At 40.8% G+C, this 22,711-nt stretch overlaps 1 protein-coding gene across 5 annotated transcripts in view; it reads right to left on the reverse strand.

The window, feature by feature from the left end:
* Positions 1-22,191, reverse strand: part of KDM2A (lysine demethylase 2A) — a 114,481-nt gene extending 92,290 nt beyond the window's left edge. The window contains exons 1-2 of one of the 5 annotated variants that reach the window (XM_045893197.3): positions 21,302-22,191; positions 19,950-20,074 (exon numbers count right to left, since the gene is read on the reverse strand). In XM_045893197.3, the coding sequence (XP_045749153.1) occupies positions 19,950-19,991 (42 nt within the window). In that variant the 5' untranslated portion in view covers positions 19,992-20,074; positions 21,302-22,191. The other 4 variants (XM_064576107.1, XM_064576109.1, XM_064576108.1 and 1 more) reach the window with 4 other exon arrangements.
* Between the last annotated feature and the right edge of the window lie 520 nt (positions 22,192-22,711).

Raw genomic sequence — 22,711 nt, forward strand, 5'->3', positions numbered from 1 at the left:
CAGAGGGGTGCCTGGGTGGCTCAGTTGTTGAGTGTCTGCCTTCGGCTCAGGTCATGATCCCACGGTCCTGGGATTGAGCCCTGCATGGGGCTTCCTGCTCACTGGGGAGCCTGCTTCTCCCTCTCCCACCCCCCTGCTTGTGTTTCTCCCTCACTGTGTCTCTCTCTGTCAAATAAATAAATAAAATCTTTAAAAAGAGAGAGACAGATTTCAGACACATAGCAACATACAAAACATATGGACGGACATTGTCTGAAAAATGAGATAACCAAACACTTAAAAAAAAAAAAAAGATTTGGGAAATTTGAATAATAAAGATATTAAGAAATTGTTCAGGGGCACCTGGCCGGCTCAGCCAGTAGAGCATGCGGCTCTTGATCTCAGGGTTATAAGTTCAAGCCTCACACTGGGTATACAGATTACTTAAAAATAAAATCTAAAAAAGAAGAAAGAAATTGTTCATTGTTTTACTGTGACATTGGTAATGTGGCTATGCTTTTAAAGTCTTTGTATTACAGAGCATCATGAATGAATCTCACAATGTTGGGTAAAACAAGCCAGACACAAAAGAATACACTATATTATTTTTCTTAAAAGCTCAAAATCAAGTAAAACTAATTACAGTGCTAGAAGTCTCCCCTGGGGAAGAAAAACAAACTAGTGATTGGGAGAGGGCATGAGGAAGCTTCTGAGGTGGTGGCAATTCCAAGTCTTGACTGAGTGGTAGTAGCTACAAGGGTATTCATCATTCACTGAACTATAATAAGTTTATGTTTTATGTTCTTTTCTGTTATGTGCATTATACTTCACAAATAGTAAGTTTTACTTTTCCTACTGACTTACTAAGAACTTAGATATATAAAACTGAAATATTTATAGATGAAATAAATAAACGCATCTGGGATTTAATTCAAAATAACTGAGAGGGAGTGGAGGACACAGATGAAAGAAGAGTTCCTTATGTCAATGATTTTTGCAGTTGGTGATTAAGTATACAGTTCATTACACCATTGTTTACTTTGTGCACGTTTAAATTTTTCCATAAGTTTTTTAATGTTTATAACCTCAATTACTACACTTCTAAGGAACAAGGATATACTCAGAAACAAAGACAAACAAATACATAATTAAGTTCACTGTGTTTTTCTTTTGAATGCCCCTCCCAAGTGAATATAACCTAATGCCCAATAACAGAAAAATGAACAAATAAACTAGAGGAGTCCACAGTGTAAACTTTCACAAGAGTTTTTAGTGACATGTAAATGACAGTGATAAATTCAGAAGGATATAAAATTATATCAAGCATAATCTCAGGTACATAAAAATACTTTTATGCATGGGAAAAAACTAGAAGATATGCTAAAATGGTGATGCTGGTTAAGTTTGGGATGAATGACTTTCTTGTATTTTTCCTAACAGGCATACGTAACTTTTATCACTAGAGGGGGGAAAGTCCTCTTAAAAATATTGATTCTATCAAAGCTGAGGGAAGCAAAAACATTAATAAATTGTGGAAGAGTCATCACTATTACATTCCAAAAGACTGATCAGTATGGAAAAAGGTAAACAAAATTTTACCCATGGGAAAATCTTATTTGAATTTTTCTCAAGTCTTTTGTATTATCCCTGTATTTAATTACAATTCTAGAGTCTTTTTAATATCAATTAATCCCTTAGTACAACTAGCCAATAAACTATTTTTAGACTTTAACAGCATATAAAAAAGCATTATACCCAAAGGAACTTCTTTTCAGAAACTGAATAGAAGCTATTTCACAGCTAAGCCAGTGCTTCTGGTTTGAAGTCCTGTGGCAATGAACCTATCAGATGCTTGTGAAATGAACAGATTTTTATTCAAATGGACATGTGTCAGCTTGCCATTTTATTCCCATTAGAGCTTTAGCAGAAGCCAATGAATTTTACTAATATGGGCAGGTATACACAGTCATTCAAATGATTATTACAATAGAACAAGTTTGAGAAATTTTAGCCAATAGTTTTGTTTTCAGATGGGTCTTTTCTTTTTTTTTTTTAAAGATTTTATTTATTTGAAAGAGAGAGACAGCAAGAGAGGGAACACAAGCAGGGAGAGTGGGGGAGGGAGAAGCAGGCTTCCCGCTGAGCAGGGAGCCCAATTCAGGGCTCGATCCCAGAACCCTGGGATCGTGACCTGAGCCGAAGGCAGATGCTTAGTGACTAAGCCACCCAGGCACCCCTTCAGATGGGTCTTAAAACTAAGTCTATCATCAAATTAAGTAGATACATCAGGTGATTAGAAAATTCTCAACCTATGAAAAATGAGAAGGTTGTTCTTACACAGGGAAGGCTGAGAAGCATAGAGATGTGCTGCCTTACTTCATCTAAAACCACCACACACACTTGACCATGGCATTAGAAATTCCTATTCTACTTTTACCCAGTGGAGTTTGGCTCACAGCTGGTACAAAGTTCCAACTTGACTTAAGATGGCACAAGTATCAAGAGGGGCTTTCTTGAATGTGCTATTATAATGGCCACATGGATTCCATAAAGGGAGAAATGCAAAAAATATAATTTATTTGAATTATAAAAACCTTTAATAAGGCCATGTACAGAATTTTTACAATTTTTTTTTATTTCAATTTTTTTTAATTAAACTCTACACCCATTGTGGGGCTCAAACTCACAATTCTGAGATCACAAGTCACATGCTCTACCAACTGAACAAACCAGGCACCCCCAGAATTTTTAAATATAGAATCTGGAATAATTTTGTGTCCCATATGAAGAACTGGTAAAAAACGAAGAAATAAAGTACAGAAGAAAATGGATCTCCCCAACTGTTTGTGTCCTCCATAACACAATGTTTGGGATGGTTCCTAATATTTTCATAAATGACACAGAAGACAACATGGGGGTAACACTGCGAACACAGGGAGATAAACTGAGAAAGCTCACAAGCCAAGTGAATGAATGTTATATGATTAGCCTCTGACTTGGGTAAGGTAAAAGGCCTAGAAAAAAATTAAGTAATTCATACAGTAACTTAAAATAAAATGGTTTCTGAACTAATTTTACCCAATAAAAAGTCATCCAAATCTATATTGATACCTCATGACATTAGCCAAGAATCTCTGGTAGGGTAGGGTTTTTCATAAAGTGCACTCAATAACTGGTGAATTAAATATACTACCATAGACATAAAAATTAACATAAAAAAATCAAAATTAGGGACATTTGGGTTGCTCTGTCGGTTAAGGGGCTGACTCTTAGTTTGGGCTCAGGTCATGATCTCAGGGTCCTGGGATTGAGCTCTGCATTGGGCTCCACACTCAGTGGGGAGTCTGCTGGAGGATTCTCTCTCTCCCTCTTCCCGTCCCCTCATGTGCACACCTGCTCTCTCTCTCTCTCAAATAAATAAATCTTAAAAAAAAAAAAAAAATCAAAATTAGGGGCACCCGGATGGCAGAGTCGGTTGAACCTCCAACTCTTGATTTTGGCTCAGGTCATGATGGGTCATGAGACTGAGCTCGAGTCAGGCTCTTCACTCAGTGCAGTCTGCTTAAGCCTCTCTCTCTCCCTCTGCCCCTCCTCTGAACTCTCGCTCACTCATTCTCTCTCTAAAACAAATAAACAGGGGCACCTGGGTGGCTAGGTCGTTAAGGGTCTGCCTTCAGCTTGGGTCATGATCCCAGGGTCCTGGGATCGAGCCCCGCATCAGGCTCTCCGCTCAGCGGAAAGCTTGCTTCTCCCTCTCCCACTCCCCCTGCTTGTGGAACACAAGCTGTGTCTCTCTCTGTCAAACAAATAAATAAAATCTTCAATAAAATAGAATAAAATTAAATTAAATTAAAACAAATAAATAAGAAATACAATCAAGCCTCCCCCATGTTTACACTTCCTCTAATGTATCCCCATTACCAACTGCAAAAGTACATATAACTTTACAGGATTGATTCTTCGCATCTCAGATTCCCTCCCATTCTTATGTTCTAGTAACACTCAACTCCTGGCAACGCTGTTTTGATCTTGAAATGCTGTTTCATATATATGTGCTTCTGGATATGCTGGTTCCTCTGCTTGGAATTTCCTTCCTTGCCTTCTGACCTGCTTAGACGATACTTCACATTCCAATACCGAACTTAGTAGTTACCACCTCTTTGAATTTCTTCCTCAGTCATTCGCTCCTTTCTCTTGCCTCTGTACTTTGTACTTCCTAAATTTCATTTATCACAGTATAGCATAATTATTTGTTTATATGGCTCTTATCACAGTATGAGGACAGGGTATAAGATATTCATTTCTGTATACCCAACACATTTATTAAACACCAACAGTAAGCCTGACAATGTTTGTTGAATAAATGAGCACAAAACCAAAAAGAACAAAATTTCTGAACTTATGATAATACTTATAGTTTTGATAACCACATCAAGAAATAGTTGACAGGTAGAAAAGATGTGGAGAAAGGCAATTATAATAATTAAAGAAGAAAAAAAAAAAAGAAGCAACTCCATGTAAGGAAAGACTAAAAAAAACAGGTTTCTTCAATTTAGAAAGTCTGAGATGTGTTATAACTAAAGGTACAAAAGGTAAATGGAACAAATGATACTACTGACTAAATCCTAGAAGTTTTCAACTAGGCACCAACACTGTATCTTAAAGGAGTTCTTTTTAGGAATTCCATTTCTAAAAGATTCCATTTAACAGAGTAAATTTAAACTCAAGGTACTAAGCCAAAACAACAATGGCGGAAGTGGGCCACATATGAAGCACCTAGCATGGTGCCAAGCACAAAATATACACCTGAGATATGCTATTATATGGCTTCTATCAGTAAAGTGTGCAACTCCCTCTACAGGAAGTCAATGAATAACAACAATCAGCACTTTTCAGTCCAGAACAACCTGCTGCAGGTAACACTGAGGCAAATATTTATTGCGAACAAAGCTCCTTGGTAATCACTATATTGTACACCTTAAACTCATTTAATACTATATGTTAACTATACGTGAATTAAAAGAAATAAAATTAAATAAGCTCGTTGGTTTAGGAGATGAATATGTATATAACTGCTACTGCAAAAAAGCAACCTCTACTTTTTGATATGTCTTATTCTGCCATACCACTCATTCAAGTTGGCCTCATAAAGGCCTGTACTTTACCTCTCCCTTCCTTCAGTCACTCATCATGGAGAAATTTCCACTGACAGAGAGAAAAGCACGTGTGTGTATGTGTGTGTGTGGTGCATTCACACAGATATAAATACACATGCACATACTTTGCTTTGTGCAAGCAGCATTAAGCAGCAGTTTCCACATACTTCTGAACTGACTGCCTGTGATTCAGACACTATGGCTATACAGCTATGATCAGTTTAAAAAATGTCCACAAATTCAACTGGTAGAAAACACATGAAGAAAAGCTTTAAAAATAACTTTTAAACTCTGAAATTTAAATTAAGATAGTTAATTATAGTTTTCGGAAACACACAGAAAACAGAAAAACTACTAAAGTAATTCCAGTGGTTCTCAAACTTTACCATCTACCAGAATCACCTGGTGGGCTTGTTGAAGTCAGCCACTCCCAGAGTTTCTGATTTAGTAAATCTGGGGTAGGACCTAAGAATCTGCATTTCTAACAAGATCCCAGATGATGTGGTTAAGGAGCACACTTTGAAAACAACTAGTTTAAACTATCAGAACTGAGAAAGACCTTGCAGATGAATAAAATAAAGCTTGGATAACAGTCTTCCTGATTACTAATCTAAGGTTCTTCCCATTGTTAGAGTTCAGTTATTATATTATACAAATTTATATATTTTAAGAAGTGCACAACACATTTTGTTCAATTCAATAGACATTTTTCTGAGCACTTAAATTAAGACATGATCCTTGCCTTAAAGAAGTCTACTCTAGCTGGATGAAAAGACTCATGGTCAAATAATTACAACACAAAGTGATCCCACAACAGAAATGCATATAAAGTGCCTCAGGGGGATGCCTGGGTGGCTCAGTTGGTTAAGCGTCTGCCTTCGGCTCAGGTCATGATCCCACGGTCCTGGGATCGAGTCCCGCATCGGGCTCCCTCCTCAGCGGGGAGCCTGCTTCTCCCTCTCCCTCTGCCTGCCGCTCCCCCTCCTTGTGCTTTCTCTCTCTCTCTCTGTCAAATAAATAAATATAATCTTTATAAATCAATCAATCAATCAATCAATCAATAAATAAAGTGCCTCAGTAATTTAACTGAGGAGAACTCAAGAGAAGAATGTCTGCGGGCTTTGGAGAATAATTAGGAGCTTACCAAGAAGACAGAATAGGGCTGGAGGGAGAGCATTTTAGAGATGCACATTCACACACACAAAAAAATCCATCCAGCACCTACTGTGGACCAGATACTGTACCAAGCATGGGGATAAAACGGTGAGAAAAGGCATCATAGCAGGCTTTAATGATGCTTACAATCTGAAAGGGAAACAGACAATCAAACAATAATTCAAGTAAATATAGTAAATATAAAGTTGCAATTTTGATAGGTGTTATGCATAAGAGATATTTTATACTATACTCTTAAGAATTTATAACTGGAAGATCTAGTCAAAGAAATGCTTCCCTAAGAAAAAGGTCTGGAGAATGGTACTTTATCATTCTATACACCATGTTCAAACCTTTGCGCATGAAGAGTGTTTGTAGACACTATTACTATTAAATGGACATTCTGTGTCCTTTTAAAGTTCAAAGGAGGGATCTTGGTAGGCTACTACTACTCAACTATGCAAGACAAAAGGACTGTCAATTAACTTCTTCACAACGCCTAGCACAGACTATGAATACTCATGCCTATTATCCAGGAAGCCCATTTCCCAACATCAACAAACAGGGGAACCGAACTAATTATGAAAGTGGCCCAGTGAACACAGTATAAGAGCAAGGGTAGCTAGATGGTCTCAAGAAATGAGTAGTCTGTTCCTCCTTTCTCTAACAACCAGAACAAGATATGGCAAATTTTTATTCCTTGCCTCTCCTTCTCTGATTCTGTTCTAACCATCACCCTTCTTTTTATTTTTATTTTTTTTAAGATTTTACTCATTTATTTGAGAGAGAGAGAATGAGACAGATAGAGCGCATGAGAGGGGGGAGGGTCAGAGGGAGAAGCAGACTCCCTGCTGAGCAGGGAGCCCGATGCGGCACTCGATCCAGGGACTCCAGGATCAAGCATGACCTGAGCCGAAGGCAGTCGCTTAACCAACTGAGCCACCCAGGCGCCCTAACCATCACCCTTCTGATAACTGTCAGCACTGAACCACAGAATGGAGTAGATTAATTTTATTACACTATACTTTGTCTTCATGAAAAGTTAACCAACCTGCAATGTGAGTCTCAATGATATAAATGGTATTATGCTATGTGTGTGCCAGGGAAGTCATGACTTGTCCTCATGGAGCATATAATAAAGACAATTAAATTTTTTATCTTGTATCCAGTTAGATACCATAAGAGGTAGGGAGAAAAAAATATGAGGATTTAGAAAAGGTTGCCTTCAATACACTAAGGAAACAGTATTGCAAATGGGCTTTAGAAGATGAGAACTATGGTAGGGACAGGGAGACAAGATAGCACAAGTATGTAGAAAAAAACCAAGAAGGTAGTTTGGTTTGGCTGGAACATATATGAATTAAGAGTAGCTAATAAGGGGCGCCTGGGTGGCTCAAATGGTTAAGCGTCTGCCTTCAGCTCAGGTCATGATCCCAGGGTCCTGGGATCGAGCCCCACATCAGGCTCCCTGCTCCGCGGAGAGTCTGCTTCTCCCCCTGCTCATGCTCTCTCTATCTCTGTGTCTCGAATGAATAAATAAAAAAATCTTTAAAAGAGTAGCTAATAAGACTGTAGTAGTCAACTGGGGCCTGAATATCAGGCTAAGGAGTTTGTGCCTACAATGGCAAAACCCTTCAAGTTAACCAAGCATTTATAAACAATTTCCAGGGATGCCTGGGTGGCTCAGTCGGTTAAGCGTCTGCCTTCAGTTCCAAATCACGATCCCAGAGTCCTGGGATCGAGTCCTGCATCGGGCTCCTTGCTCAGCGGGGAGCCTGCTTCTCCCTCTACCTTCAGTCCCCCCTGCTTGTGTTCTCTCTGACAGATAAGTAAAATCTTTAAAAAAAAATTTTTTTTTTTCCCAAAAGGTAAGTTTTATTTTCACTAATCCACACATGAAAAGTTAAAGTTCATAGGAGCGCCTGACTGGCTGAGTCAGTAGAACATATGACTCCTGATCTCGGGGTTTTAAGTTTGAGCCCCACGTTAGGGGTAGAGTTTACTTAATAAAAACTTAAAAATAAAGTTACCCACACCACCACTGACTTTACAGAGTGGGAATATTACGGAGGACAGGACCAACATGATCAGAACCCTGGAAGCACAATATTAAGAAATAACGGTAGGGGCGCCTGGGTGGCTCAGTGGTTAAGCATCTGCCTTCAGCGCAGGTCATGATCCCAGGGTCCTGGGATCGAGCCCCGCATCAGGCTCCCTGCTTGGCGGGAAGCCTGCTTCTCCCTCTCCCACTCTCCCTGCTTGTGTTCCCTCTCTCGCTGTGTCTCTCTCTGTCAAATAAATAAATAAAATCTTTAAAAAAAAAAAAGAAAAAGAAAGAAAGAACGGTAAAAATATCCCCCCCCCCAAAAAAATCCAAGGAAGAGACTACTACAATAGTCTAAGAGTCCAAACTGTTTGGAGTGGTAGTGAGAACTACATAAAGATGAATATGAGAGGGGCGCCTGTGTGGCTCAGTCGTTAAGCGTCTGCCTTTGGCTCGGGTCATGATCTCAGGGTCCTGGGATCAAGCCCCGCATTGGGCTCCCTGCTCAGCGAGGAGCCTGCTTCTCCTTTTCCCACTCCCCCTGCTTATGTTCCCTCTCTCACGTTCTCTCTCTGTCAAATAAATAAATAAAATCTTTAGGGGCGCCTGGGTGGCTCGGTCGCTAAGCGTCCGCCTTCGGCTCAGGTCGTGGTCCCGGGGTCCTGGGATCGAGCCCCGCCTGGGGCTCCCTGCTCCGCGGGGAGCCTGCTTCTCCCTCCCCCACTCCCCCTGCTTGTGTTCCCTCTCTCGCTGTGTCTCTCTCTCTCAAATAAATAAATAAAATCTTTAAAAAAAAAAAAAATAAATAAATAAATAAAATCTTTAAAAAATATATATATGAATATGAGAAATCCATCAAGTCTTAGCTACTGATTAAATATGAAGGATGACAGAAGAAGGAATAATAGATGATAGCACCATTAACAAAAAAAATGCAGTGGCCTCTTCCAACTTAAAACAAAATGTAACAAACAAAAACCTGAGAGAACCTTCTCTGGATTCTGCACTTTAACTTCCAGCTATGACCTGCTCCCCTTTTCTCTTCACAGCCAAACTTCTTTAAACTTCTCTTCATTCACTGTCTCTGTTTAATCTCACACTTATTTTGAAAAATGTCTTCTGCTCCAAATGCACTGAAACTAATGTTTAAAATCACCATTAACCTCTATGTTGCCAAATCCCACGAAAATCTCTGTCTTCAATATACTCAGCCTCTGGGTGGCATCCACCTCAGCTGACCACTCCCCTCCTCTTTTTTATACACCATGAAATGTTGTTTAAGAATACAAACTGGAGCCAGACAAACCTGGGTTCAAAAACCAATAACCTCTCCAGTTATTATCTGGTGGTCTGGGACAAATTATATAGCCCCTTCTTATGTAGTTTTCCTGATCTATAAAATTGAGATAATGAAAGCACCTACTTCATAGTTACAAGCATTAAATGAATAAAAACACACTAACACTTAACACAGTGCTTGATAAACAGTAATTACCACAGTCCCTTGGCTTCTAAGACATCACTACTCTCTTGATTTTCCTCATACCTCCCTGGGCCCCCTTCATTCCCTCTGTAAGCTACTCCATGTCTACCCAACTTCATTTACCATAATATGCCAGCGAGACACAGGTATATGCCAAAAAGCCCTTCCTGTGGTCCAGAATCATAGTCCGCTACCTACTCAACAGTTCTAACAGTTCTACCAGATGTTTCACAAGTACCTCACATTCAATCTGTCCAAACTTACTCAAAACTGAGCTTATGCTCATCCCCTCAATCTCCATACCTGCTCTTCCTTCAGTGTGCCTTATTCTCAATAAAAGGACTATTACACCACAAGCCATTCACATGAGAAAACCTTGTGTCACCCTCCCACACATCCAAGGAACCAAAGTCCTACAATTTTGTTTTCTAAGTATTTCTCAAAACCTCCCTAATTCCACTATCCATATTCTCAACCATACTTCCATCGTTTCTTATCTAAATAACTGCAATAGCCTCCTAATTTGCATCATTAAATCCATTCTCTCTCCCTCCCTGATCCTTTCTCTATACTGCAGCTGTTAATAGCTCACGCATATTACTCCTCTGCTAAACTTGTGCCTTCCCACCGTCTTCAGAATAAAGCCCTACTTGACCTGACCCCTGACTACCTTGTCAGGATTTTAATTCTCTCCTCCACTTACTTCTCTGCAGTTACCCTAGCTTTTTTGGTTTTGTGTGGTTGGTAGGTTCTTCAAACAGGTCAGATTCCTTCCAACCTCAGGATTTCTACATATGCTAATCACTTCCTTCTCGCCAGGTTATCTCTTACGCATCCTTCAGGTCTCAGTTTTAAAAGCTTTCTCAGAGAAAGCGTTCTCTGATGCCTCCTCCCACTCCTGAAATTTAGATTAGGTCACCTTATCATATATTCTCACTGCATCCTATATTTACCTTTGTAGTCCTTTGCGTATCTATGATTGACATTACTAACAGAAGTATTTAATTACTGACTTCCCCACCAGACAGACTGGAAGCTTCACAACAGAGGGACCATGCCTGTCTTACTCATCACTGTATCCCAAGAGCTTTGCATGGTGTCTGACACAAAGTTAAGTGCTTGTAATATTTTCTCATTCATACCACAGGGCTTTGCATTAGCTGGTCCCTCTAGCCAGAGCTCTGCTGACCCAGATCTGGTCCCCTTAAGCCCTTGAACTTCACAAGAATGGCTCCTCACCACTCAGGTCTCAGTCACAAAATGCCATCTTCTCAGGCAGCCTTAGTAACCATCAATCTAAAGGAACAATCCTCACCCAAACAAGTACAGATGACCCTTGAACAACATTGGTTTGAACTGCATGGGTTCACTTACATGCAGATATTTTCCCATACATAGAAAATATATGTTTGTTGGCTGTGTATGTTACAGAAAGCTTCTGGTCAAATATGCTATTAGTACTTAAGTTGTGGGGGAGTCAAAAGTTACATGTGGATTTTCAACTGTGCAGAGGGTCAGGGCCCCTAGCCCCGCTTGTTTCGGGGTCAACTGTATTTCATCACCCTCCTAATTTCTTCAACGCACTAATTTCTTCAGCACTACTTGAAACCACAGTATTTGGAAGTTATGAAAAAGTAAGGCCCAAGTAAAGTAGCTGTCACAGTATAAGCACCTAAGAAACATTTATGCGAATGAATATCCTGAATGAGAAATATTACCTGGGGAATACCCAAAGTTCATCAACAAAACATATACAAACTGTCCTCCAACAAAGTCAAAAAGAGGCAGGATAGCGTAGAAGGCTTGGGAGCCAGACCACCTGCTTTGAATCCTCCTTGTCTTCTTAACTGGATAACCTCAGACAAGTTACTTAACTGTACTATGCCTCAGTTTCTAAGCCAGAAAATGGGAATCATAGAGCCTATCTCAAAGGGTTGCCAAGAATTAAGTTAGTTAAAACGTGTAAAGTGCCAGTACCAGGCACATAGTATATACTCAATGTGTACTATTATCCATCAGATTGGGCTTTTTCCTACCTTGTCTCAAATATACGGGGTGACTCTTCCTTTATCTTATCCACCCAAAAAGGCTCACAATTTTTTGTTGTTGTTGTTGACCACACAACTCCAAGGGCATCTTTCAGCAGATTAAGATATGTGAATGGCACCTGCTGGAATTGTGCAATATGGTAGCACCAACCTCAAGTTCTGGCAACCCCACAGAATTAGGATGATCAGAAGATTAAGAGGATCAAAAGACACAAGAAACAGATAAGTACTTTGGAAACTATAAAAGTACTTTAAGTGATCACTATATTTATGAATCTACATTCTCTTGAGGTCACTGTCAGAAGCAAGTGTGTTGGCCAGATTACTGCCCTGACAGGACAGAGTTCCTAACTTCTGAGATCCAGGGATATAAAGAGATGGATTAAGGTTGAGGCTACATACTGAATTCACACTGAGGGCCACAACCAGCTCATGAAGTTGTTTCTTAAAAATGATCATAGGGTATTGAGCTACAGTGCAATTCACTGTATGTCAATATTTGCTCACATCAATACCACAACTTTTAACTCATTTTTCTATCCTTCAGAGAGAATATCAAAAGGAAATTTCTTGTTGTAATCAATACAATGAATACTTACTTTGGTTATCCAAGTAAGTTGCTTTAGGATAAGTTAAAAGGAGTAATAAATCTGCACCTTGGTCGAGGATTTTCCATACCATTTACTTTTGTGAAAATTTGACAGCAACAACAAAACCCTTTATGCTTACTTTGAGCAAAGCCCTGCGAAAGGGAATCTGAGAGTGCTTCTGAGATGTTTTGTGTTAAACTTAAAACTCTAAGATTAACAGCAGAAAACCAGGATGGAAACGTACACAGAACCTTTCTACTGGGTATTTCTCTTTAAATAGGGATTTTCAGGGGTGACTGGGTGGCTCAATCGTTAAGCGTCTGCCTTCGGCTCAGGTCATGATCCCAGTGTCCTGGGATTGAGCCCCAACATCGGACTCTGCTCAGCGGGAGGCCTGCTTCTCCCTCTCCCACTCCCCCTGCTTGTGTTCCCTCTCTCGCTGTCTCTCTCTCTGTCAAATAAACAAATAAAATCTTGAAAAATAAATAAATAGGGATTTTCAATCTCGCATTGTTGACATTTTGGACCCAATAACCCTCTGCTGTGGGGGGCTGACCTGTGCATTTAGGATGTTTAGAAGCATCCTTAGCCTCTACTCACTAGAATACCAGTAGTACTCCCCTAGTCTGACAATCAAAAATGTCTCAAAAAAAAAAAAAAAAGTCTCCATATATTGCCAAATATCCCAAGGGGGCAAAAAATCACACCCAGTTGAGAACCCCTGCTTTAAGTAATCTGTTCCACTTTTTTTTTTTTTTAAAGATTTTATTTATTTATTTGAGACAGAGAGAATGAGAGAGAGAGAGAGCACATGAGAGGGGGGAGGGTCAGAGGGAGAAGCAGGCTCCCCGCTGAGCAGGGAGCCCGATGCGGGACTCGATCCAGGGACTCCAGGATCATGACCTGAGCCGAAGGCAGTCGCCTAACCAACTGAGCCACCCAGGCGCCCTCTGTCCCACTTTTCTAAAACATCCACCCAATGTCCTCTCCTCTCCTTTTCAAAACTCCCTCCTGATCTTGCTGATAATGCAGACTTAATCCCAGAGTCCACCTTAATTCTTCATTTGTCTCCAAAATCCTCAGAAATCACTAAGTACAACTCCTTCCATGACAGGTCAGTTCTCTTGTTCAAAACAGCTGGTGATAAAGTTGACACTAGGACTCAGCACTCATGATCCTCAATCAAGAACTCTTTTCCATAACATGCTGCTATCCATCAGTCAGCAAGTTTTGTCAGTCCTTCACTTTCCCTTCCTTTCCATTTCTACTAACTGTACCCCAGAACAGTGGCTCTCAAACTTCTGCATGTAATGGAATCACCTGGCTTGTTAAAACGCAGATTGCTGGGCCCCAATTCCAGAGTTTCTGATTCAGTAAATACAGGGCAGGGCCCCCCAAATGTGCATTTCTAACATGTTCCCAGATACCCAGATAATGCTGAGGCTGCTGGTGAGGGAACCACACTTCAAGAATCACTGCCCTAGAGATCAGGTACCTAATACCTTAAGAGATAACTTATTTCAATATTCCTTTGGACACATCCCTGACTTGAAACTGCAAAAATATTATTCCTAAAACACCACTTTGATCAAATTACTATTTGATTAAAAACAAACCACAACTTCCAATGACTCTCTATTTTCCATACCTGGAAATTTTCTACTTTAGTCCTATGAATCTAATGAAATGTCCTCAGACTAGGCTTTATAAGCATCCCATTCCATAGTAAAGCTTATGCTGTCTTTACCTCCTGCAAGGCCACCCTCTTCCCTCCTCCTCTCTACCTACCTGAAGGAGGCCTTCACCACTGTATTTGCCAAAACCACTCGCTTGGTCACTATCTGCTGCCTTTTTTTATGGTTTAAGTTTTTACCAAGTACTCACAGATAGAGAAAACCCCCAAGAACCTAAAATTTAAAACAGAAAACAATGATATGAGTGACATGCATAAATAAAAAGCTGGACATATACACAAATACTGCTGTTTTAATAGATCAAGTGCAATAAGTTCAAAGTTCACAAAAAGAATGTGCCACCTTTTTCTAACATGATGAAACACTGGCTGTCAAATATTTGTAGCTATCTCATTTAGGATGTTAAGCAGACATCTGTAAGGGAAGAAATTTTAAAAGTAGCCTCAAAAAAAGAGAAAGCACTCAGTCTGCAACTTCCTACAACAGAAATGGGTATCATATGTTTTCTGTATGAAATAACACAAGAAACATGGGGTTCAAGGTCTGCTTCCACCCCTCACCAACTTGGTGATCTTGGGCAAGTCACAGACCAAAAACTCCATTTCCATAATTAAAAAAATTAAAATTTAAAACTATACCATCTACCTTACAGGCCAGTTTTGAGGATTAAACAAGATAATGTGTATGAGAGAACCTAGCCTCGTACTCAGCACATAAATACTGAATTGATGTAAAACCACAATGTGACAATATAGTATTATTCCAAAAATGAGATTACACAGGGCAAATTAATGAAACCTAGTCAAGGACGTCCGTTTACAAGGAAAAAAAAATTTTTTTTAAGATTTTATTTTTATTTATTTTAGAGGTAGGAGGAGGCAGATGGGGAGGGAAAGGGACAAGCAGACCCTTCGCTGAATGTGGAGCCTGATGCAGGGCTCAATCTCAGGACCCTGAGCTGAAACCAAAAGTCAGCTGCTTAACCAAATGAGCCACCCAGGCACCCCAAGAAGAAAAATTTTAAAGATATAAAATAATGGCATGTTTCTCCGTATGGTATACAGTAAATGTATCAATTATTTGTCTTGCTTAATGGCCAAAACGAAGACTTGAGAATAACACAAACACCATCACTAGCAACTTCACAACTTTAAGTTGTCTAAAAGCCAGCAAAAACCTTGAAACAGAAGATTTACATAGGATTAAGGGAAGAACTTAAAATTCAGACTGAGCTTTTAAAGTTAACTAGACATTTTTTTCATTGGTTTTAATGGCCCAAATACTATAAATGTGTTCATCTGGCATGTGTGTTAAGTATAAATTTTTTCTGTCATAGCTTAAAGCTTCTGGTTCTATGCACACTGCAAGACCTAATACCCAGATATTTTGCTCATCCCTACACACAAACTCTCCTCCATTCCAGTGACTTATTGCTGGCCCTCAAGAAACTGGTAGCAAAGAAAAGTATTTATCAGGGCTTTCAACAATATCAACAGATACTTATTAAGCACTTTCTGTGTTGTAGATGGAGTACTTTCTCTTTTTTTGAGGCTACTTAGAGCACTTTCTATGTGTCAGGCACTATTCGAAGCATCCAGTATATACCATAAACAAAACAAAGTCCCAACTCTCAAGGAGCTTACACTCCAAAGGAGAGATATGCACAAACAAAACAAACAAGTATGATAATGATTAGTGCTCAGCAAAATAAAACAAGAGAAAGTGATAGGGCTTAAATACAGTCCTCATTATGGGTCCCCAAAATGTAGCTTACTGTGGAAGATTGATGCATAAGAATAAAGAATTAGTTCCCTCATTATATGCATTTTGAATCACCCAAAAATGGGCAACAAGTTTTTCCTACATCATCAGGAAGGAGGCTGCAATACTCAGAACAATGTACTCCTCCACCATCACAGATTGAAGGTTAAGTCTAATGAAATAATTATAAATAAGCAAATTCAACAATTTAGACCACCTATAATTATTTTCTAATTGTTAACAATATGACATTTTCATGCTAGGGAAAATACGGCTTAAAACTAGGATTTTATTTTGCCTAGTTTGTTCCTGGTCAGAAAGACCTTACTGAGAGTGGGGTCATTCAAAGTGGGACTGTTTGTAAAAGGGATAATCTGGTAATTGATGCTGAATCTGAGGAGACAATTTTTAAGTGTAACCCAAAGAATGGTGAGAGTATCATTAGGGCTTCAGTGCCCCAGTTTCTTACAAAAGATAAATGATTTAGCTATTTCAAAGAAAAACATATGTAAGAAATAAACAGCATTGAACCTCTAATAGTATAATATCCTTTAGAAAATCTCTTAATCTCATCATCAAGATTGACAATCAAACTGAATTCTCAAGAAAATCAACATCTCTCCTTCAGATAACACTACTAGACTTAGGTGAATTCAAGAGAAACAAATATTCAGGTTACATAACTTCTTTTACCCTGAAGTATATTGTCTTCACTTTCTTTTACATTGATTTAGGTGTCCATTTGTTTCTACAATTGCCTTTGGCAGGAGCTAATGAATTTTTTCCATACTAAATTTAATGATATGTACAATATATTAACAAGTTAAGGGCACATATCATAGTCCAGTGTATTAAAATATATAACAAAGGTCATCTTTTCCAAAAAAAAATGAAAAAAGCCCCAAGTTAAAACGATACTACATAGCATAGAAATATTAACGTAAGCACTTCGATGCATGCTATTTTGCCCTTGATTTTCTATGCAATAAGGATTACTCAGAATTGGTATGATTTCAAAAACCTAAAAGATCATCAATTATAACTGCTAAGGATCTAATTAACGTTTTAGATTAAGTAACTGTAAGATACTATGCTGAATATTCCCTACAAATCAATACTTAAATATACATGGATAGAAACAAACATCTAAACCTACTCCAACACTTTAGCTGCTGAAATCAAATGAAGAAAAAAAGAAGTTCCATCTTTAGTACTTGTCAATATTTCTCAATTAGGTCCTCCATCTAAATTTACTAAAAAGACAGAAATAAATCCTCTTTACCTCAGGACAACCAAATACCCACCCATTGCCGAAGCTGAAGCTTCTATCCCTCTCACTTGAATACCCTTTCCAGGTACATCAACTTGCCTTAGAGATCTGTCTGGCTTTGTTCTAGGAATCTATACACAAAACTACTAATCTTTTCATTAAAAAACAAAACAAAACTATGTCTTGCTTAAGAATAGTAAAACATCATTCATTTCCCACACTGCAAAACAAGCATTCTAGTTCCAGAAAGTAGAGCTTATGCCCCAAATCTATACATATACACCAACTTCAAAGGTAAAATTCTCTTCTACATGTAATAAAGTTTGGCAAGAGGCAAGCCATTTTTTTTAAACTAGCTATTTCTGACTTTAAAAAATGACTTGTCACAAAGTTGATATAAACATATCAAAATTTACCAAATTCAGCCTGTGCACTTGAAATAGCTATCTCAGTAAGAAGCATTAAAATGATTTATTTCAATTTTTAATAGTATTCTTACTAGTAAGAATACAACTTTTTTTTTTCTTGATAGGTAAAAGGTCCTGAATACAAAAAAGTCATTACAAAATGAGTCTGGACTCAGACTTTTAATACTGATACCATTTTCTCTCTCAAGAGGCTATTTTGGAGGTATATCACAAGGGACGCCCATTTAGGTTTTATCCCCTAAAACAACATTAAGTAACATTTAATAACACTATAATCAACGTACTAAGTAATTCAATTCAATTTGACAAATATATATTGTATGAGACCACACAAATTTTAATCACTAAGCTAAGTAAGTAAACCTGTCGTTTGTCTCTCCTTCAAACTTTATGTTCTATGGCCAATAACTGCAAAACAAAAGTAAGTTCTACACTTTGACCGCCTTTAAAGACAGACAGTGTTAAAAAACAGTTAACTACTACAAAAATTAGCCATTATCAATGTAACATGAGGACTCACCACAGAGACAGACATTAAAAGTTTGGTAGGCAAACTTGTCACTCAAATAAGCTGCCAATATGCTCTTATCAAAAGGTATGCTACAGAAGGAATTTACACTTCAGATATAATTTTGTCATGTAATCTTAGAAAGAAAAACAAGACATCAGTCATCCTAAACTTCAGAATTACCCAAAATTTCAAGATCCCCACCAAATATCTGATGTACCCCCCTAATACAACACTGCTACAACAGCACATGAACCAAAAGAAAAAATATGCTAGATATGGAAAGGGTTAATGTGTGCAACAGGTAGCAATCATTTTACAATTAAAAAATCATCTTACCAAGACAAAAGTCACAGATTCCCTGGATTTCCTTACCACTACCTCCCTACCTTGTTAAAAAATATGAACTTTTTCTGGCTGAATGAAAGGCTCTTCCTTTGAAAGACTGGATCCCAAGATCCAAGAGCCCTCTAGTATTTATGTAACAATACATAAACAATGTATTGTTGAGCTTAAAATAAGCTCAACAATTCTACAAGCCTGACATGATAAAAATGATTCCCCATATAACTGGGAATAACACCTGGGAAGAGAATTCTGCAGCATCCTTGTTCTTCTATGGTCCCGAAGAAAAGTTTAAGAAATATCAAAACAAAAATAAACCTTAAGCATACAAAATTTCACTACTGACATACATAGTTTATTTCTGAAAGTTAAAGAACCGTAGTTTATTTCTAAATGTTAAAGAACTATATTCTCAATACATGCTTTGGGAGACAAGAGGCAAATCTCTGGAATAAGTCTTGCCAGAGCATATGCCTGCTGGATATACTTGCCAATGCACTCCACACCTTTCTAACAGTCACGTTTAAACAAAGTAGCCTTTTTTCAAAAAGAGTGGAGATCATCAGAGAATGATTACAGAATCACTCTGTTTTCCTCCAAACTCAGTCTAAAACACAGAGCCAAAGAAAACCACCATAATTCCTTTAGTAATCTTCTAGGTCTCTCAGTTCACCGAATTTCACATGATAGAGACAATTCTTTGGCTCCCATACCTTACTCTAAAGACACAAATTCAAATTTCTCAAATGAATATACGGTGAGAATATTAATAAAGTTCTCTTTGACTAGGGGATACAAAAATCAAATTCTTGAACTCCAATAGGGAAACTTTGAGAGGAAAATAGGGCTTAAAGGAGCAAATATTCATAGGCACATATAAGCAAATTCCCTCCAAATCATTACTAAGTAAAAATTTCTTTCAACAAGATATATCTCATACTTCCTTCCCAAAATACAAAATACAGAACTTCTGGCATTCTACCCTTTCTCAATCAATCCCCACCAACCCTCTAAACCTATCAGTGTTACTTGTGTTAAAAATAGAAATCCATAGTTCTACTTCCCAGCTCAAAGCCACAAATCCTGACATACCATAATCTACAAAAATGATACAGAACTAACGTTCCTCAGTTTTGCCCCTAAAATTTACATTCTAATCTAACTTAATCAGATTTATTACAGTGTCAGTATTGCAAAATTAGTAATCCCTGTCATGATGTAATCCACAAAATCCTTTGATTTACAACAGTTTCTATAGAAGTTAAGGTTACATATAAGTCCATTTCCAAACAGGATGAATATTAAGGCTCTAATTGCTTGGCCTAAAAACCAAATGAGATATTAATACATCATCTCTCCTCTGGTATACAGAAAAGCCACCTGAAAAGTTTTAATCACAGTAGGTCCACAAATGGAAACAGAATAGTTATTGTGCTTCAAAATTGGGGAAAAAAAAAAAAAAGGAGAGAGAGAGAATAAAATACTAACCAATCTCTGGCTGTAACGAATCCTTTCTTCTTCGGGTTCCATCTCTCACTCCTCTGTTGAAATTACTGTAAAGAAACCACTCCAGGGCTGCCTTCCTCTTCCTCCTTAGGAACCAGGTTGCAACACTAAAGCATAATGATATGAGCAGAGATGAGAACTCATCCCCAAACTCAAGCTTTCTTTTCACAGAAAGAAGTATTTAAGATATGTGCAAGTTAAAGGCTCTCTGACAAATCTGGTTCCTCTTCATCAGTTTGGGACCCCTCTGCTCTGGGGCAAGTGTTTCCATGCCATGACCACCGTTAATCACATTACAACTGTCCGAGGCCTAGGCAAAAGGAGATGATGTTGGTTTCAGTTCCTTGTGGATGGGCCACACCACTGTTTCTTCCCCACAGGATTACAATAAGCAAGCCTCCCTTTGATGGCAGTAGTAGGAAAAAAAAAAAAACAAAACAAAAAAAAACGTGTTGGGGGGGAGACTTGTATCTATAGAGAACGGACCAGGTGAAGCAGGCACTGAACAAATCCAGATCCCAACCAAATTAGCTCTCTCTCACTGATAATTAGAAATTAAAGGAAAAAAGGGCAGACTATATTAAAAAAGGACCAAAAAATCAGGATACAGAAAGATTCCAAAACAATTTCCCATACCCCTCTAGTAAAGCCGTACACCATCGTTGCCTGCCTTCCTAGACTCCCTGGATCTTTCTCATTCCCAAACCAACACTCCACCCCAACACAATATGTGTACAACTCTGAAACAAATTCAAGAGAGTTGTAAACCAGGGACAAAAATTCCATTAGATCTTTTTGAATAAAGTAATAAAATGAGCGAATCCATCTATAGAAATAAGTAAAATACATCTTTTCCAAAAATTACGACCGATCTGCGCGACGGTCGATCCATAATACCAAGAAAGGTTTTTCTTTTTTCCGAAATATTCTCAAGGATAATGGCTTCCATAGGGAATGCAGAATTTTTTTTTTCCCTTTTCGCAACTACCTTTCAGCCACGTTAATAGCATCCTTTCAAAACTGCTACAAGACCAAAGGACCCAATGACACAGTTGCAAGAGCAGTTCGTGGCAGAGCCCTCCTAGAGGAAACCCTTGTCCCAAGTCGGGAGGGAAAGAAACCGTGTTTGCACCCCCTGGGCGAGGACCGCCGGGGACTGAAAGCAGCCAGGGCCGGAGAGGAAAAATGGCAAATCTCGCCGGGCTCCCCGAAGGAAAGGCGCTTCAATGGTTCACCCATCGGAAAAAGAAATAGAAACTTTACATTAAGACTTTAGATAACACGGTGAACCAAACTTCCAGGGGGGGTGGGGGGGCTAGGAGGGGGAATCTCACCGGGGATTTTGCTCGTGAGTTCTTGTCCAAGTGAGAAGTAAAAGATTCCAAAAACTGAGAGGAAAAATTAAATCCCAAACGTCGTCTTCGTTTTTTTCCGTGGATCAGCCCAGTATCCAGAGAGGGTCAGAGCGACCCGGAAAAGAGGAAACAGTTGCTGAATCAAACCTCCTCTTCAGGCTTCAGAGACCGGGAGTCAGAGGCGTCAGGAGAGGGGAGCGCGACCCCTCGGCGCCGAGCCCGGGGCGCCCGCGCCTCCCCCGGGCCAGCGGTCAGCAGCCCGAGCCCGAGCCCCGGGCCAGCCCCGGCCGCGGGGAGCGCCCTCTTCGCCGTGCCCTCGGCGAGCAGCCGCCCGGCCGCCTCCGGAGCCCAGGAGCGGCAGCCGATCAGCTGAGACCGGCCGGCCCGAGGCTCCCCGCGCCGCCCCGGCCCCCCGGAACGCGGGCCCCGGCCCCGGGGGGCGGAGAGGGCGGGAGCGGCGCGGCGCGCCGGGCTGGGGGCCCGGGCTCCCCTCGCGTCTCCCCCTCAGCCCGGGCTCCGCGCTGCGGGACGAGCCCCCGGCTACTCCCCAGTCGCAGAGGAGGGATTCCGGGGGATGGGCCCCCTGGCGTTGCCCCTCCTCCCGGAGCGCCCCCTGCCCAGGATAGACGGAGCGGCGACAGGCCCAGCCGCTGGGAAGGTGCTCTGCGAGCCGCAGCCGCCGCCGCCGCCGCCGCTGCCGCCGGGGAGGGGTGTTGTTTCCCTCACACAGGAGGAGCCGCTGAAGCAGCCGCCGCCATTTTGAACCCGTCAGACTCTCACATACACACAGCTCCTCCGCGGCGCACTGCGCAGGCGCCGCCCCCCCACCCCTCCTCCGGCTCGCCTCCACCCCCACCCCCTTCAGGCCTCCCTTCGTTTCTTACCGCTCTCCCGGGCGCACGTGAACGCGCACGCGTCACTCCCCTCTAACGCGGACACTCCGCGGCGCGCGCACGCGCGGATGCGTCGGCCTCGAATCGCCCGCGCCCGGCGACGCCGACGCGGCTCCCCGCCCCCCTTCGCGTCAGCCCGCCCGCCCTCCCGCCGGCCCACCGCCCCCGCTCCCCCAGGGCCTTCTTCCTGGGCTCGGGCCCGACCCGCTGCTCGCGCCTGCGCGCAGGCCAGGATCCTCCTCCGCGCGCCCTCCCCTCCCACACGCCCTCGCTGGAACACACACACTTCGGCTCTGTGGCCCCGCCCCTCGCCGGCCAGCTGCTCCGGCGGCCCTCCCCCACCCCTCGCGGGAGGGTGGTGACCCCCCCAAGCCCCCACAAAGCACAACAACCCCCCTCAAGCGGTGGGAAGCAGCGCCCCGTTCCCCTTCAACCGCCCTTTGCCCCAGTCGGCCCGTCACAGTCACACAACCTGAAGGCCGGGTGGCCTGGGCCA

Source organism: Mirounga angustirostris, unplaced genomic scaffold (assembly GCF_029215605.1).
Source record: "Mirounga angustirostris isolate CCGP_5_RB_7025 unplaced genomic scaffold, mMirAng1.0.hap1 SCAF_13, whole genome shotgun sequence".
NCBI classification, from domain to species: Eukaryota; Metazoa; Chordata; class Mammalia; order Carnivora; family Phocidae; genus Mirounga; species Mirounga angustirostris.